The sequence below is a fragment of the Oncorhynchus keta genome, chromosome 13 (assembly GCF_023373465.1).
Source record: "Oncorhynchus keta strain PuntledgeMale-10-30-2019 chromosome 13, Oket_V2, whole genome shotgun sequence".
Classification (NCBI taxonomy): Eukaryota; Metazoa; Chordata; class Actinopteri; order Salmoniformes; family Salmonidae; genus Oncorhynchus; species Oncorhynchus keta.
In genome coordinates this window covers 30,319,262-30,338,361 of record NC_068433.1, presented here as the reverse complement: position 1 = coordinate 30,338,361, position 19,100 = coordinate 30,319,262, and the positions used below count along the sequence as shown (strand labels likewise).

Here is a 19,100-nt window from a genome sequence, read left to right as displayed (position 1 = left end):
TCTTTTACTTGAGAATTGAAAGTCAAACACCTTTCCACTAGGCTAACGATAGGCTACAGTATTTATTTAATCCAATGACAAACTCTGCTAAATGCACAATCACAAATTCGTACAAACCTGCATAATACTTGATTGGTGGTCATACTTTCTCTGGCACGGTACTAAACATTTTGAATACATTCTAAGATAAATGATATATATATATATATATATAAATAAATTACAATCACATTCACATTTACTCTGGTCAAATTGTAACGAGACATAAATAATCAACCATGGCTGCACACTGTGGATAGGATAGGCACAATGATAAACTCGACATGAGCATAAGTGATACACATTAAAGTCACATTTCCTTTGGTAAAATGCTAAGTCAAGGTTACAATGAACAAATAAGTTCCCGATATTTCTCATTGTAAAAATCACTTGAGGACAGACAAAATGGCCGAACGATGTTAAACAATCATAAAATGTTCCTGAGTAAAAAGACATGTCTTATTTTAGGAGGAGGCTCAATGTAGTTTTCTACTATCTCTTGAGGATATTTCTAGTTTCCCCTGTAGTTCTTGGATCAGGGACTTGATGATGTGTGACCAGTCCTTGTTGTGTAGAGGAGTGGACAGTGATGGAAATCTCTATATGTAGAGGAGGGAAACTCGTCAAAAAGAGTAACAACTTGTTGTTTGGCTCGTTTGTGTTGTGAAATTAAATATATATATATATATATATATGTTGGCCAAAAATGTTAACATTTGATTTATAAAGACAGGAAATGGGGACACTGACTTGCAGAAGGGTGAGGTGGTCCTCGGTGTGTGAGAGCTGCTCCAGCGCAGTGCTTTTCCTCTGTAGCTCAGTGATTTCCTGCTCCATCTCTTTGACGAGCCCCTCAGCCCGCCTCTCTGCTGCTTTCTGCTTCTCCTCAGTCACGTCAACGAGCTCCGCTGATTGTTGGAGGTCCTCCATCTTCTTCAGTCTCTCCTGGATCATCTGCTGAAACTTTATCATGGACTTCTTTAGCTTAACCTGTGGATGAGTCAGTGGACTTCAAATCAGAAGAACGTACAATATATCAGTCAACTCTCAAGTTGGGAAAAAACGTTTAAAAATATCTGCGGACTCAGTTAAATCATATCTGCATTTTGGCCTAATGTTTGAAAACCCTGAATCGCTTACAGTACATACTGTATGTACGGATGCATGTACAGATTCTTACAGATACAGTATCTCTGAATGTTAGGTGTATGTGCTGTACATTTATAAAAAATGATTTAATGACTTTTTTGTGACGGAGAAGTTCGTCACTGGCAGCGGGCAGGATTTGGTCAACTAACACACCCACACTCATCTCCCCATCCCTGCTCCGTTTTCAGCTACATTAGCAACGTGGGTCGACACAAGTTCATTTGGCGATCTCAGGTCATACATTGCACACATCACTCTTACCTCCCGTCAGTAACAGTTGGGTATGGTATGAAGAATTTGCAGGCAAGCTTTCATGTTTAATCTAAGTGATGTTTTTTGTACTTTTGTACTCAATGTTTTGGATCACCGCTCTATTTGTTTCGGTTTCTCACTCCGTCTCTGTAGCTTCCGGGTATGCTGGAATAAGGACTACTAAAAATGCTGACCCAGTACATCCTGTCCTTTGACCTTTTTCATCAATCTGTGTAAATGGCCACAAAATCCTGATACACAGTATCCCGATGTCTCTTAAACAAATCAGACGGCTCAACACCCTCCTCACCTTCCTATAGTTTCTCCAATACTTCTAGATCAACTACCGGAGGTGCGAGTAGCCATGGAGGATTGATAGGAAAAGCTACTTTTAGACTAAACTCCCTTCAACACAGTCCCATCTCCTTCGCCTCGTTATTACCCACCCACCGCTTGTGTTCTGTCTTCGCTTATGTTCCCTGCATGCCTGTAAAATCCCTTTCGCGAGATGAGACACCCCTTATCCCGGTAGGTTGACCCAATAATCAATTGCCAGCTGCGGTCTTCTAATCTGCAACGGCATATTCCCCCATCTCCACCTGTAGTGCAGCCAATGGGGAGGTCTGAAACGTCCCACTACATACTCTTGAGTCTGACATCTGGCCTTTCCAATGAGGTGCGGGCTGACAAACCACACGCTATACTGCCACGGTCTATTACAGATCGGATCAATGCAACATACATGGTCCTCAAAGAGGAACGCCCAGCCCCCCCACTCTTTCCCCATTAAACAGCACCTTCTTACACTTCCCTACCACTCTCTCAATGTGTTCTACCCAGGTCAGTCTAGTGTCAAACTATTACCCCAAGGAACCTGAAAGAAACCACCCTCTCCAAGTTTTTCCTCGTATAGCCTCAAGCATACCTCATCTCTCACCTTCCTCCTGGTACAGAACATTAATGCCCACCGCTCTACCTCATCAATTGCTTCCTGTACCTTCCTGACTATGTGTGGAACATTTCTTCCTCTCTTCCATAAGGCCCCGTCCTCTGCAAATAACGTCCTCCCAATATCTGGCCGTACCTGAGAGTAAACATCATTGATAATGATTGAGAACAACAGAGGACTAATCATGCTCCCCTGTGGTGTACCGTTATCCACTAGGTAGCTGCCCCCAACCCCTCTTTTACGCTGCTGCTACTCTCTGTTTATCATATATGCATAGTCACTTTAACTATACATTCATGTACATATGTACATACTACCTCAATTGGCCCGACCAACCAGTGCTCCCGCACATTGTCGAACTGGGCTATCTGCATTGTGTCCCGCCACCCGCCAACCCCTCTTTACGCTACTGCTACTCTGTTCGTCATATATGCATAGTCACTTTAACCACATGTACATACTACCTCAATCAGCCTGACTAACCAGTGTCTGTATGTAGCCTCGCTACTGTATATAGCCTCGCTACTGTATGTAGCCTCGCTACTGTATATAGCCTCGCTACTGTATATAGCCTCGCTACTGTATATAGCCTGTCTTTTTACTGTTGTTTTGATTTCTTTACTTACCTATTGTTCACCTAATACCTTTTTTGCACTATTGGTTAGAGCCTGTAAGTAAGCATTTCACTGTAAGGTCTACCTACACCTGTTGTTTTCGGGGCACGCGACAAATAAACTTTAATTTGATAGAGACTTCCACAACCTCACCTGGATAGACCTTCCAAACAGGAAATCCTTTATCCTGTTGTACGTTCTTCCTCCGAACCCCATAATATCAAGGTTGATTAACAACCCCTCATTCCACATCATATCATATGCCTACTCCACATCAAAAAGACAGCTACAACAGTCTCCATGTTCACCTGAGCATTCCTGACTTCCGCTTCTAAGCAGAGCACTGGGTCCATAGTTCCCCTCCCCTTCCTGAACCCACTCTGATGTGGTGATACTAGCCCCCAGCTCTCCAGGAAGTAAGTTAGGCTCTCCGTAATCAGACGTTCCATAATCTTACATACATGTGATTTTAAAGCTATTGGCCGATAGGTGTTTGGCCTTGTTGGGTCCTTCCCTGGCTTCCGGATTGGTACCACTACTGCCTCCTTCCAGCTGGCTGGTAGTCTCCCCTCCTCCCACCCTCTGTTGTACAACACCAATACCTTATCCAGTGCCTCATCACTAAGACGGGCCAATATAACAGCGCACCTCTTCTTTCCCAGGTGGAGTTAACCCAGCCTTACCGCTTGTCCTTTCCATCTCAGCCATGTCAAATGGTGCATTCAATGCATCATTTGCATCCTCTCTCCTATCCAGCACTCCAGGATGCTCCTCTCTCGTTCTCTTTCTCCCCACTACCCGTCCTCTGACAAATCGTCTCTGCCTTCTCCTCGTCTGTTACTGCCACATCCTTCCCCACTCGTCAACATGGGATAATCCTACTCCCTTCTGACCCCACTCATCCTCTCAATCATCCCCCACAACCCCCCACCCCCCTCATCTACCCGTCGCCCTTCCAATGGTGTCACAGAACCAACGTGACCTCTTGGTGTCACAGACAGTTCTCCTCACCAGAGCCTGGGCCTGCTTATACTGATTCAGATGATGGAAGTTATGCGTCTTTTTCCAAATGCCCTGTTCCTGCTCCTCACCAACGCCCCACATTCCTCCATCCACCTTGGGACTGCTTCCCTCCTCGTCCTCCCTGAACTCTTAGGTATAGCGTCTGTAGCTGTCCCCACTAAAGCTGTTCTCACCCAGTTATTCATACTATCCACATCCCCTCTCATATCTACCCGAGACATCACCTCCTCACTCAACTCTTGAAACTGATCCCACTTTGTCCTTCCAAACAACCAACCTCCCGCCTCCGTCCACTGACACCACCTGCTCCCTCCGGCCTACTGTGCATACTATGGGGTAATGCTCACTCCCTACTGTCAACTCCTCCCCATACCCCACACTCACAGATTCCTGCCATGGCACTAGATACCAGAGTGAAGTCCAAGACAGACTTTTCCCCTCTGGCTCCATCCTGGTCCCTCAGCAATCATTCAGGCACACCAGATTCTCCAACACCTGGCCATTTCCCCCCCCCATTAAAATCTTATTCACTTTGTTTTGTTCACTACCATTAGCACCCCTCATCTCAACCACACCTCAACAACAACATATTCCTGTTCAATACCTTTGCCTAGCATCCTGTAAGGAAGTCCTTGCTCTATGAAGGTCCCCCCCCCACATCTCTGTCCCTACGAACCACTACATATCCCTGTATGATAAACTCCACAGTACATTTGAGCCATGTTTCCTGCACACAAAGTTTAAGTTTAATATAGGCTTAAGTTTGAGTTAAGGCTTTTCAGTTTAGCCTTCTGGCCTACTCTACGTGACAGACTTGGTACATAAACTGTTGAATCAATGCAATGTGAAATCTCAACATGCTAACTATAATTTTCCACCCCCCAAAAAAACATATTAATGTATTTGTCTTGCCTTTCTTTTTGTTGCTTCCATGGCGATGGTGACCACCCGATGACCCCTGTGATCAGTCTGGACACACATAGCACAGATGCAGGTCTGATCGCTCCGACAAAACCTGGCCAACTGCCTCCCGTGGAGTCTACAGACAGGCTCATCCAGGTTCTTCCACACAGTGACCAGTGGATGGCGCCCTAGAGCCGAGTCCCTGTAGTGAGGCTCCAGGTGCATCTCACAGTACGAGGCCAGGCACACCAGACATGACTTCACTGCTCTACACCGCTTTTCTGGACAGATATCGCAGGGCACCTCACCTGCTCTGAGTGCGGCTTGGATTTCCTCCCGCGGTGCAACATTATGTAGGGTTGGCTTCGTTTTTAGCTGTGGCCTGATAGGGGAAGCGGTGTAAAAGTGTGTAAAAGTTGCACACACTCTATAGCTGTGTACCCATTTTATACACATTCAACTATTTGGAGTTGAGCATTATAGTAAGTGTGCAACTTTCTTTTTTATTATATACTGTATTTAATGTACTATTCAGTCAGCGCCTCTCCTACTGTTGTGTGTGTGTGTGTGTGTGTGTGTGTGTGTGTGTGTGTCAATGCGTGGCTTTTTACCTTATGGGGAAACATGTCATACAGAGAGGACACTGGCAGGCACCATGGAGTCTCCAGTACTCCCCGATACAGCCCAGGCAGAAGCGATGGCCACAGGGGATAGAGACTGGATTGGTGAAGTCATCGAGACAGATGCAGCATTGAGGCAGTGCAGACATCCCTGAGAATAGAACAGAATAAATTGATTTTTTTTCCCCGTGGAGGAACTTGTTTTTTTTGGAGTGAAATCAGGAAATGGTTTGGTACATGGGTATAGAGAAGAAGAAAAATCCTGACAAAAATGAGCGTTGTTTGGAAGCATTATCAGTTGTAGGATCTTGGCTACATGTTTTTATAGTTATTGTACAGATAAATAAAGGAAGGCGGCATTTGGGAATTGACACACTCATACACAGGAATGCAAGATCACAATGTCATCATAGTGATGGTTATAAAACGCCATGGCCTGAGTCCCAAATGTCACCCTATTCCCTATGGGCCCTGTTCAAATGTAGTCCACAATAAAGGGAATAGGGTGCCATTTAGGATGCATGCAACCCCATATAAAGAAAAAGTGTTCCCGGAACTGTGCGTTGTGTAACACTTTATAAATCCTCAGTGTAATCTGAACATTAGTGATAATGCTGCTTCCTCTGTGACTTGGAACAGAGATAGTTAACCCTTTAGTGACAAGAGGCCATTGGACAGTAAACTGTCCATAGCCATTCATACAAACAAAACATACCACAGAACCGCTGAGGCTCTTTGGATTACTTTAACAGGAACACTTATTGGGCAGGTTTCCCCAAACACAGATTAAACCTAGTCCTGGACTAAGAAGCACTTTTAATGGAGAATCTCCACAGAACGTGTATTTTAGTCCTGAACTAGGCTTCAAAAAAGGCACAGCATCCATCAACCACAACAGAAGCAAATGACCACATACACATGTTAGATGACAGCTTACTTTTAGCAACTGTTCCCCCACCTCTGTCTCTAACTCCTTCTACAGGCACACACAGCATGGCACCACAGTGTAGAAAAACATCAAATGAAAAGTACTTTCATTTATTAATACTAGTGATGTTCATCTAATAATATAAATGATCCAAAACTCATTTTACCTACCAGCTCTGTGCCAAGGATGACGAATTGTCAAGTCAGGTCCTAGGCTTACAGTGGCACAAGTGTGTATGTGCTATAAACTAGTACTCTCACAAGGCGAGGATACGCCTTGCCACTGCTGGTAAAGGGGAGGTACATTTGGACTCTGAACGAGCTGTATTGCAGCATCCTTATAAACGTATTCTTATAAACTTTCCCTAAAGTGGAGTTGTTCCTTCCTTGTTCACTCTAATCAGTTGTACTTTACCCTCTTGCAAATCTTACATACACAACATAAAAAAATATATTACAAAAATGTAAATAAGGCATCATTTCACACACACGTGATCTCAGCAGTGACGACTTGTAATTCCTTTCTAACTTTTATCATTGCTTGTCATCAGGAAACGAACCTCTGTCACCAACAACTGGATTTTCCGGTTTTTGTACGGGATCTAAGTTTCATGCGTTTATTTTACGTCTGCGACGTTAGATTATGAGGAAACAGATTCTACATACACCTCCGGATGTCAATACATCAGAGGAAAATGGTCAAGTGTGCCACGTCCTTTAATTTTGTGTTGACACCTTTCACGGTGTCTGTATCTTCACTTCGCGGTACTGGATAGAGCTCTCAACCTGTATTTGTACTTCTTTATCCAATCTATGAAAATGGCCAACGACTCAGACTTCTTTTTCATGCTGTAAAGTAACATAAGGGTAAAGATTCCCGGGGGAGTTTTCCAGCACGTCATAAAAAAGACACCCGTCCTTTCTCGTAATCCACACACACACGGACTCTTCTCGGCTTGGGGTTCAGGTAGATGGCGGTGACGCTTCGAACATCCCGTCTACGTCATTGCATCACTGCTGCATAACATTTTGCGCCCCTAGGCAACTATACTGATACAGGTGCCTTTTGCAAATGGTCGCATGCGATTGGACACATGGAGGAGAGAATCATTTTCGCAGTATCCTCAAAACCATGTATTTTTGACACAACTGCTGACAGCTACAGGGACATAAGCACAAAAAAATGCTGATTGGAGACAAGTGTCCACGATAGTAGGATTGCCAGGTCAGTTTAGTAGTGAGCTTGTGCTAGATGTGGCTAGTTAGCGTTAACTAGCTAACCTAGCCAATGAGGTGTGTGTGTGAAAGAAATAGTCAAATAAATTATACTAGTTTACTACCCCTGATAACTACCAAAATAATCATGTTTGAAAGAGTGTGAGTGTGTATGCTATATAAATAGTAATAGAAATGGTAGATACTACTGTACCCCTGATAATTTGGTCAGATAACCGTGTGTGTGTGTGTCTATGTGTACAGTAGGTGACATGTCCATGATAGCTATCTAATAACTATAGTTATGCTAGGTAATGGTTTGGCTTATCATGTTCATGTCTATGTAGAAGAAGACTGTAGGAGGAAGTGGAGAGGACTTTGGGACATGTATCAGAGAGAGAGAGAGAGAGAGAAGGGCAGAGAAAGAGAAGAAGAAGTCTGGGTCAGCAGCTTCAGGCCAGCAGCCTTGGCGCTTCTGCCACATTCTTTTCTGGATCCATTTATTGTGCCTATGGCAACGAGTGGCAATTTTACAGCCAAGACCCTCTACTACGTCATCCACACGTGTTGTCGCCACCGGTGCATCAAGACCCTCAACGTCACCTACAAAGGCGACGATCACCTCCACCTACAACATCATCCACGAGTATGACCACCACCGGTGCAGCCATGGAAGATGATGAAATGGAGGAAGCACCTCTGGATCTAGGACCACCTGAGATTATTATGAACCTCACGGAAGAGACCACTGAGGACCTCGTTGAACAGGATGTGGCCGTGGAGAGAAACAGAGGGAGAAACGAAGAGGAACAACGTCACACCAGGCGTCATCGGAGGTACCAGCCCCTAGAGCCACTCAACTCATTCCACAGAGGCTCCTCCAAGCCGTCGAGAGGAATGCAGCCCAACCTGATGCTCACCGGAAGGAGGATGAAGAGACCCTCTTTTCCCATGAGCCTGGTGCCAACACTGAAGAGGCTGCGTCAGCAAAGAAAAGGTTAAAATGTATCGGCTGCTTTTCGAAGCCGAGTTCAATGGTACGTTTTTTTTTCTCCACATCACAGGTAGTGTCATAAGTGTGCGACAGTGAAGTAAAGTAGGTTTTTTTTTTTTACAGTATAGTCATGTAGGTTAATTGGTATTTCAGATCAAAGTATTAATATGAGGCAAATGTATAGCTGTTGTTTCTGGGTAAGAAAATATCCTAAAACAGTTTGCTGTCGAAATATCTGCATGTCATATTCATCTTTTGATCTGAAATACAAATTCCATGAGTAAACAGCAAGTATTACCAACTTTACCACACTGTTCCTATATTTATGCCATTAACTACACTATGCAAGCAGTATTTAGTTAACATAAATCCCACCTTTTATGGTGTCATTATGTTAAGCTTGTATGTGTTGTTTTTCTCTTCGCTTTCAGAAATGGAGTCAATTTAGCCGACCAGCTCACAGGAAGGACAGGAAGAGGAGAGGAGTTGCCGGGGCCGACCAGCTCACAGGAAGGACAGGAAGAGGAGAGGAGTTGCCGGGGCCGACCAGCTCACAGGAAGGACAGGAAGAGGAGAGGAGTTGCCGGGGCCGACCAGCTCACAGGAAGGACAGGAAGAGGAGAGGAGTTGCCGGGGCCGACCAGCTCACAGGAAGGACCGGAAGAGGAGAGGAGTTGCCGGGGCCGAACCAGCTCACAGGAAGGACAGGAAGAGGAGAGGAGTTGCCGGGGCCGACCAGCTCACAGGAAGGATAGGAAGAGGAGAGGAGTTGCCGGGGACGACCAGCTCACAGGAAGGATAGGAAGAGGAGAGGAGTTGCCGGGGCCGACCAGCTCACAGGAAGGACAGGAAGAGGAGTTGCCGGGGCCGACCAGCTCACAGGAAGGACAGGAAGAGGAGTTGTCTGGTTGTTGTTTTGACCTCCCTCATTGTACCTTTCTTTTCACACACGTCAGTTCTGTTTAAATTCAGTCAATACATAAAGTAATTTGTTTATAGTCTTAGGAAAGCTTTCATTATTAGTGTTGCATAGATTTCTGAATTGAAACTCATACGGAGTTTTCACAGATGCTCTTGGTCTCTTACGAGACTAAAGGTCAATATATTTCTTTCATCTAAAACCACTTGAAAACCAGGGTGTTGAAACTTTTTGTGAAGTTCTGTTCCATTGACTGGTCCACGACGTCCAGGGGCCATTTGTTTGTTTAGCTGTGTTATGGCTACATATTATTTTCATTTTTTCAGAGACAGAGACACACACCTCTTCGTACCTCAGATCTCCAGTGCCCTGCCCTCTCTCTCTTTATGGCCATGTCTGAAGTTCCTCTACTACGTCTAGGCTTTATGAGTAGTCCCTGTATCGGTCTGCAGTTGTGCCAAAAATATATGCTCTTGCTGTTCTCTTTCAGATTACACATTCATTTTTTAAATTTTTTTACACGCACCCACACCACACCTCTTTCAATAGTTTTATTTTTTAAAACATTTTTACAACACACATACCTGTCATTTTCTTTCCTGTACTTGAATACTTATTCAATTATGTTTTCATAGTCAGTTGTTTCATTTGTTTATGAATATCTAATTTAGACTTAATCTGCTTATTTCTTCCCTACACCTTTGCTGATCTAAAACGAGATTAAAGTAAAAGCACATTCTCTTCCTAATTAGTTTTTTTCCACCTGTATTTTGTCAGGCCAGTGAACATGGTGGTAAACTGTACTATTTGTATGGACCCTAGGTTATCATACTAACTGTATGTCGTATAACCTTAATTAGTGCTCCCGCTCACCTGATGTACCATGCCAGGTGTGTAAAATACTGACGTTAATGGGAGAGGGACGGGGTTAAGGTGTGGTCTTTACTCCCAAATGTCACTTAAATATAGCATCCAAATGAAGAGAGACAATGATACATAAAGTAATCTGGGGGAAAAATGCAATTTTATGGACAACTGTGGATGGTTCTTAAAATAACCTTTGTGTTAAGGGGCTTTTAAATTACCTCCGCAGGTAGTTGTGGAGAACACGTGGTCTTCACGCAGGCATCGACATTTGAGGGGCTGAGACCAAGCACTCTCCGATACATTCTCCATCGGGCTGCCAGAATCCCAAAGGCGCATTCAACAACTAACCTTGCCCTGGACAGTCGTTTGTTAAAGATCCTTGCAGGCTTTGGCAATGGCAGCTGGCGTCCAGCGTAGGGCCTCATGAGGTTGGGTCTTAAAGGGAAGGCCTCATCGCCGACGAAGACGTGGGGAACAGGTCCCAGGTCTTCAGCCCCAGGGAGTGATGCAGGTGGTGGAATATCCAGGGTGCCATCCTGAAGTGCCTGGCCAAAGGCAGAGTCCCGGAGGGTCCCGCCATCACTTCCCTTGCCGTAAGCACCAACATCGACAACACGGAAACAGTAGATGGCATCTACTACAGCCAAGAGTACAACTGAATATGTACCCTTGTAGTTGTAGAATTGCGAACCTGAGCACGGTGGAGCCAGGATTACTACATGTTTCCTGTCAATAGAGCCAAGACAGTTGGGGAAATTCCACCTCTCTAGGATCTCGGCAGCGATGGCCCTCCAGTCTTCCTCCTTGGGGACAGGTATGTATTCACCAACCAGACAGTCCCAAATGGCTTGTGCCACAGAGGGGACAATGCCTGCCACCGTGGACCGTCCAACTCGGAAGCTGAATCCTAGGGTCCTGTAGGAGTCCCCTGTCGCCAAGAATCTAAAATATAATTCAAAATAATGATCAATATTGTGTATAACTTGAATTCCACCCACATATTATATCTACTCATATAGCTACCTCATTACTGTTTATTATGCTTTACTAATTATAATTGTAATACTCATCAACCATCATTAACAATGCCTTGAAACAGTACAATCCAGTCTATGACTACATCAATAAACTGTAGTCCAGGCCAACTCTACTCTTAGAAAGAATGGTACTATCTACTTTATCTGGCTGTCCCCATAGGAGATCCCTTTTAGGATCCAGGTAGTACTCCTTTTGGTTCCAAGTAGAACCCTATTGGGTTCCATGTATTAAGTATTATACCTGGAACCAAAAATGGTTATCCTATGGGGAAAGCAGAAGGACACTTTTGGAACCTTTTTCTCTAAGAGTGTATGAGTACAATAAGAATGTATGGGTCCTGGAGAAGACTAGCCTACCTTCATCAGGGCAGAAGGCACCTTTCTTTTCATTTGGTAACATTGCATAATTAAAAAATGATTATAAACCAACTCTGGGAAAAGTTAATCCCAATGAACATTCTGTAAAAGTACATCTGATGTCAAATATGGACTATTGACTAGAGCCCTTTAGCTAGCACATAAAAACAATGTATCAAATATCAATTATGGTATCAAAGGCTTTAAAAATGTACTAGAATGTAGCTTCCCGGAGACAAATCGCCATGGGGTTCAAATGGGCTGATGGACTCCCGGTAGTTGGTATCCATCCGGGTGATCCTGGCTCCAACCATCTGGAGCAGGTGATCGAACTGGCTTCGGTCCAGACGAAAGTAACTTCGGAATTCCTCTCCAAACAGTCGAAGCTCTTGAATTAGACGGTGGAACTCCCCTGCTTGCTTTAGGGACTTTAACCATCTCTGGACCCACACAGACCTGCGCTTTCGGCGGGGCTGGTCCCGGCCCAACAGCGCGATCAAGACCACCTTCCTCAACGTTGGTCTCATTGTTGAAAGAGCCTACTCCGCTATCTTGACTATTTATTATTGCATTTTGGAGGGAAATTATATTATAGGCTCTCACAATTAATTTGTGGCTGTCATCGAATAAATAATATACTTGGCAAATAAATTAATACAAAATGTAAAGAAATTATGCAATCAAACTGTTTTTATGTAATCCCACATTTTTACCGAATATGTGTGCAAAAAAAATTAAACGTTAATATTTGTTCTACTTTCTGTCAAGTCTACGCATACAATTTGACACAGAACGCACTGCAACTGCTTCTGCAACGCTGCAAGGCAAATGCAGCATTCCATTGGAAATTAATGTACTTTGGTGTATCGAAACGCATAACACAGTCGGTGTGTTCGAAGCGTAAGTCTTTTTGACCGCCTTCTTCCTGTTGACAGTCTTTTTGGAAACTCCAACTTTTCTTGGAAACTCCCAACTTCCCACCAACGGCGTCAAGATTGGAAGCCCTTCTCTCCCATGACCGCTGAGTTGTAGTCGAAACATTTTGGGTTGTCACAGTCTGGGATATTTTGGTTTACTTTATTCGTGTCTTTCCGGGATAATCTTCTGTGTCTCTGCCTTCGTGGACCTATGCGCAGCCTGTGGGAAATGCATGTAAATATTGCACGAAGACAACTTTTAAAGGAGGGCTGAATTGCTTGCTTTATCCTTGGTTTCAATTCGCATTAGGAAATGCGACTGAGAACGAGATTTGTGTCTTGGAGGCATTCTTCGATGTGGGAAGCACTTGTACTTTCACTCTACCAATACAGTTACAGTCACTCATCCTTCTAAATAACTTGAACAAGTCTAACCATGTTTCGTATCTGGAAGTAGTCTCAGACTAGCGAGCAAGCTAGCCAACTTCTTTCGTTTCAGCCGGCCGCTGTGCAACCATGGCAAAGTTGGTTTGACTATGGATAGCCTGTCTCTGGGGCTAGTTAGAAACGGACAAAAAATTACACAATGTAAATGGGACAATATTTTCATATATTTTTGTCTTAAATGCTTTCAACATTTGTATATGCATTTCTACAACTTATAGATGGTTTGGGGGTTTTAAGTAATTGACATTTGGAGCTATTGGTATTTATTTATTTTGATCATTAATGATCAGGTCGGATGCAGCTGTGCTCCAGCTGTGGGCAGGATTGAAATAAACCCAACCTAAGGAAAACTGTTATGGTCCCCTTCATTCTGTGACATATAATTTCTTCCTAATCATTTTACAAATCTCCGTTTTGGAAGAGATTGACTTTGTTACCAAAATCATCCTATTTACACGTTGTAGTCAATGTTAATACTAGAATGTTTGACTAATATCGATGCTACGCATGCCGTTTTCTACCAGATAAGTTGTTTATTGCCTTCAGTTTTTCTTTAAGGAGAGATCTAGAAAATAATGATTGAATAAATCTAATACATTTCTTACCTTTTTGTTTGACTCCCTCCTCAATGGGCACAGTATTGTGACACTTGTGGCCTGTCTCAGCACACAAAACATACACACAGTTCTGGTCACTCCTACAGAACTGCTCCAGGAGTCTTTTGTGCTTATTGCACATCCTGTTCTCCACAGGATCAATCAGCTTGTGTCTCTTCAGAGTCACTACTCTCTGATGAGGCTCCAGGTGAATCTCACTGTACGAGGTCAGACAAGCCAGGCAGGACTTAGGGGCCTTGAGCTTCCTTGCAGTACAAACATGACCAGCCATTTAACAGTGTTTGTGGAGACCCTCATAGGTTTCACATTGGCATATCTCACTGAACACCAATACAGGCTTTGCAGAAGGTTGGTCACTTTTGTGACATTCAGGCAGATATCAAATCACTGTCATCCTGATATCCAAAGTGCTGTGTCCAGCAAACAATACAGGAAAAAACTTTAGGAAGAAACCTAGAGAGGAAGATGTGGGGTGGCCAGGTGTAGAGATTATAACAGAACATGACCAAGATGTTCAAATGGTAACTGGATAAGGCAGAACAGTGAACACATCAGGTCAGAGCCAGATATAGCACTGGAACTGCTCTTCTGATTATAACAGAACAGAAGGACATAAATCTGTCAACATTCAATGATGAAATCTCAGGTAGTAGATATAGCACTGGAATGGCAGAAGGGGATGAAATCTCTATGGGGGAGGGGGAAATTATGCTATTATTACATTATTTTGGATCTTGAATCATCCATATACCTTCAGCACAGTATTGATGAGGTTGATAAGAAATTACTACAACCCAAATAGTGTAAAATACCCATGTCAAATATGTAAAAACATATGTATAACATTTTAAGCAGGTAAAGTTGAACCAGACTGCAAGCAAAGGCTTGTCCCTGTATCATCAATAATACAACTGGTCTCCACCCTTTTGATAATGACTTACTGTATGAGTTTAACCCAACACCTCGAACCAATTAACCGAAACCTCAACATAAAAACATCAGTTTCTTCAACTTTATCAAAGCAAAATACAACAGAAAACAAGTAAAAAGTAAGCTGAAAAATGTAGATATACCTGGTTTTTATGTTTTCATTAGCAAGATTTGTCTGGGTTCACATTTTTTTAATTTGGATGGAAATCGTCACCAGAACATACAGTTGAAGTCGGAAGTTTACATACACTTAGGTTGTTTACAGACAATAATTCACTGTGGGTCAAAAGTTTACATATGCTAAATTGACTGTGCCTTTAAACAGCTTGGAAAATTCCAGAAATTGATGTCATGGCTTTAGAAGCTTATGATAGGCTAATTGACATCATTTGAGTCAATTGGAGGTGTACCTGTGGATGTATTTCAAGGCCTACCTTCAAACTCAAGTGCCTCTTTGATGACATCATGGGAAAATTAAAAGAAATCAGCCAAGACCTCATAAAAAAAATTGTAGACCTCCACAAGTCTGGTTCATCCTTGGGAGCAATTTCCAAATGCCTGAAGGTACCACGTTAATCTGTACAAACAATAGTATGCAAGTATAAACACCATGGGACCACGCAGCCGTCCTACCGCTCAGGAAGGAGATGCGTTCTGTCTCCTAGAGATGAATGTACTTTGGTGCGAAAAGTGCAAATCAATCCCAGAACAACAGCAAAGGACCTTGTGAAGATGCTGGAGGAAACAGGTATAGAAGTATCCATATCCACAGTAAAAACGAGTCCTATATCGACATAGCCTGAAAGGCCGCTCAGCAAGGAAGAAGCCACTGCTCCAAAACACCATTAAAAAGCCAGACTATGGTTTGCAAATGCACATGGTGATAAAGATTGTAGTTTTTGGTGAAATGTCCTCTGGTCTGATGAAACAAAAATAGAACTGTTTGGTCATAATGATCATCGTTATGTTTGGAGGATAAAGCGGGAGGCTTGCAAGCCGAAGAACACCATCCCAACCGTGAAGCACGGGAGTGGAATCATCATGTTGTGGGGGTGCTTTGCTGCACAAGGGACTGGTGCACTTCACAAAATAGATGGCATCATGAGGAAGGACAATTATGTGGATTTTTTGAAGCAACATCTCAAGACATCAGTCAGGAAGTTAAAGCTTGGAGGCAAATGGGTCTTCCAAATGGACAATGACCCCAAGCATACTTCAGAAATTGTGGTAAAGTGGCTTAAGGACAACAAAGTCAAGGTATTGGAGTGGCCATCACAACACCCTGACCTCAATCCCATAGAACAATTGTGGGCAGAACTGAAAAAGCGTGTGCGAGCAAGGAGGCCTACAAACCTGACTCAGTTACACCAACTCTGTCAGGAGGAATGGCCCAAAATGCACCCAACCTATTGTGGGAAGGTTGTGGAAGGCTTCCCAAAACGTTTGTTAAACAATTTAAGTTAAACAATTTAAAGGCATTGCTACCAAATACTAATTGAGTGTATGTAAATGTCTGACCCACTGGGAATGTGATGAAAAAAATAAAAGCTGAAATAAATCATTCTCTCTAATATTATTCTGACATTTCACATTCTTAAAATAAAGTGATGATCTTAACTGACCTAAGAAAGGGAATTTTTACAATGTTTAAATGTCAGGAATTGTGAAAAACTAAGTTTAAATGTATTTGGCTAAGGTGTATGTAAACTTCTGACTTCAACTGTAAACGGAATGATATTCCCTTTAGAAGGGAGAAGAATGAATGTTTTGAGAGGGAGGAGCTAACCCATAGGAAAAAATCTGTTGCTCACTCGGATATCCTCCAGATCTTTTGAGACTATCTAGAGCTTCTCAACTTTGAGTCATTCTGTGACCGTGTGTGTCTGGGTTATTGCTCCTAAAGGCCCCTTAGGAGAAATACTGAGATGAAGTTAGAGACTTCTATGAGACATGTATAGGACACATGAAGTTGCATTGAGATGATTGTTTTAGCGGTATTGGGGAAGTATGATCAGCAGAGGAGGTCTCGTCATTGTATACCGTTGAGCTCCTTCTTGCCTCTTATTTTGTTGGAGCCATAATGATGAGTTCCTGAGACACGTTTGAGACTTATTAGGCTAATGATCTGTCTGTGGTGATCTTTTCAGAAATATCTAAGTATGAGCCATAAAGGAGATCTCGACATTGTATGTGCAACGTCTCCTCCGTGTCTCATTTATTTCTCTTAAATTTACTACAGAAGCTATACATGAGCCTGATTAATGAGATATGAGACACAATTGAGAATTGAATTCGTTAGCATTGACTTTCAGTATTAATTATGATTAGCTGTTAAAAACAAGAAGGAAAAGTGATGTAGTTCATCAAATGTACAGTATTCAACAGTGCTTATTACATTAAAAAAGCATCTAACTTTTCATTCCCAGCACAAATTGGGTTCCAGTAACTGTAAGAACGTAAATAAAGTAAATATACAGCATATGCTCTTGTACCTGATTTGAAACATTAGGTAAACCCAAAAATAATATTGTAGAGATGAAAATTGGCAGTTGTCACCCACCAGATGTAGTCAACAAAAAGTCTAACCTACATGTAACACCAAACACATAACAGTAGGTTCTTAAATGAACCTTATGGCAAATATGAACATTACACCATTGTACACAAACAAAAATATTTGAGTCACTACTCTGTCCTGCTCTGGTCCTACATTTGTTGATGAATGCCTTTCATCGATTCCGGTCCAACCATCCAAGGTAGCACATCGCAAGACGTAGGCTGGAATAAGTTATATAAAACATTTTATGAATATTTTGACAAATAACACATAACACATGACAATTCTACTCCAGGACTCACAGTATGTGAAACACAAACGTCTTAAAAGGACATTGGGGATTTTGGTTTGTTATAGAGGTATTGAAGAAACGGTTTTCAGAAACTCGATTTGACTTGATTGCAGTGATGAATTAGCAAATAACATACCTAAATCCTTTTCATCAAGAATCAATCCTAATTTGCTGTAGGCAGTTTTTCAAGTAACCTAGCTTTGAGAAAATTCTTAATATGAAAATTCTTACTTGGAATTCCGCTGGCCTTCCGGTCGAGGACTCGCTTCCCCTTGGGGACCTTGCCATGGCGTCCAAAGGCAACTGAATTAACACATTCTTCCACTGAGGAAAAAAGGGTCAAAAAGCAAATCAAACAGATGCAAGCAATGTTGCCTAGATGCCTGATGGATGGCAGCAAGAGAGGAACGGTGAGAGGAACATGCCACTGTCAGGGAACAACTCTTGCTCGCCGGACGGCACCGATGGCCTTCTCTCCTGTAGCTCACAGTGTTTCTTTGTAGCTCAGTGTTTCATTGTAGCTCACAGTGTTTCTTTCCAACGATGTCAATGAGAGCGTGCAGCTCTCGGATCTGGACTGGGTCTGAGAGGAGACAATAGCACATACAGGTCATTCATTATTATGTGTTCAAGGCCCAATCACTGTTCCAAATGTCAACAGCAACAAAAACACAACGGAAATGGAGTTGGAGAAGTTTTTCTAAATGAATTACAATTGAACTTCACAAAATATAGTTTTGATAGGTGACATAGTATGAATTACTTACCTATTCTCAGAATGACTTCCTCCATCCTTCCCTTGTCACCTCGTCCCTGCAACCATCACATGGGAAAATGCAATGGAACTTTTGCCCTCAAATTAGTCATCTCTATGGTAAGCGTTAACAAACGGAAAATATTCACCTTCTTGGGCACCTGGCAGACACCGTCAGAGCCCTTGGCCCATTATGGACTCATTCATATTTTCATTTTGAAGACAAAAATTACTATTTTTTTTAAGGCTCATATATGGTACTCAAAATATACCCATGCAAATGGTCCGTGCAGTCTATCCCTGCTGTTTCGCAAATCATAAAGCCAGCTAATGCCATATCTGACTTTCACGCACGGAGGACCATAGTTTTTGTGACGAAAACAGCGATAAGTCGAGAACAAACATAATTGGAGCATCAAGTGGACTTCAACTGGAGGCAAGGCACCTCTCCACAATGGAAAAACATGCTGGTCGCCATATTAATTCACCGCATTCAGTGAGAGCATTTCACAGGGCACGAGTTAATAAGAGAACTCGTCTCACATCAAGGCATTGTGGGAAAGGAAAAAAGAACGAACAATTTGACCGTTTTATCCCCCTTCTAAAGTAGCACAAATAAGGTATGGACAGATTGAATTCTTCTTTACCTCTGAGGAATCAGCTGACAAATCGGCACTTATTAGCAAATTTGGAAGTGCAGGTCTTTCTCTGCTGCAAGACA

The 19,100-nt window shown here is 42.7% G+C and overlaps 1 protein-coding gene and 1 long non-coding RNA gene across 7 annotated transcripts; one reads left to right on the top strand and one right to left on the bottom strand.

The window, feature by feature from the left end:
• Nucleotides 1–43: 43 nt before the first annotated feature.
• On the bottom strand, nucleotides 44–18,669 carry LOC118392162 (E3 ubiquitin-protein ligase TRIM47-like). Of its 6 annotated transcripts, XM_035783849.2 has the most exons (9): nucleotides 18,529–18,669; nucleotides 18,393–18,438; nucleotides 18,152–18,208; nucleotides 17,857–17,949; nucleotides 10,690–11,413; nucleotides 5,541–5,700; nucleotides 4,939–5,311; nucleotides 790–1,029; nucleotides 44–638 (listed from the first exon to the last, which is right to left on the bottom strand). In XM_035783849.2, the coding sequence occupies exons 5-9, from the start codon at nucleotides 10,805–10,807 to the stop codon at nucleotides 516–518; spliced, it is 1,014 nt and encodes a 337-aa protein (XP_035639742.1). In that variant the 5' UTR covers nucleotides 10,808–11,413; nucleotides 17,857–17,949; nucleotides 18,152–18,208; nucleotides 18,393–18,438; nucleotides 18,529–18,669; the 3' UTR covers nucleotides 44–515. The 6 variants fall into 6 exon arrangements, with proteins under 6 accessions (XP_035639742.1, XP_035639743.1, XP_035639747.1 ...); XM_035783850.2 differs by lacking the exons at nucleotides 17,857–17,949; nucleotides 18,152–18,208; nucleotides 18,393–18,438; nucleotides 18,529–18,669 and adding an exon at nucleotides 12,081–12,961; XM_035783854.2 differs by lacking the exons at nucleotides 10,690–11,413; nucleotides 17,857–17,949; nucleotides 18,152–18,208; nucleotides 18,393–18,438; nucleotides 18,529–18,669 and adding an exon at nucleotides 7,037–7,407.
• On the top strand, nucleotides 7,523–10,093 carry LOC118392163 (uncharacterized). The gene is made up of 3 exons (XR_004827314.2): nucleotides 7,523–7,701; nucleotides 8,039–8,728; nucleotides 9,117–10,093. It is a non-coding gene; the product is annotated as an uncharacterized LOC118392163 (long non-coding RNA).
• Nucleotides 18,670–19,100: the final 431 nt, after the last annotated feature.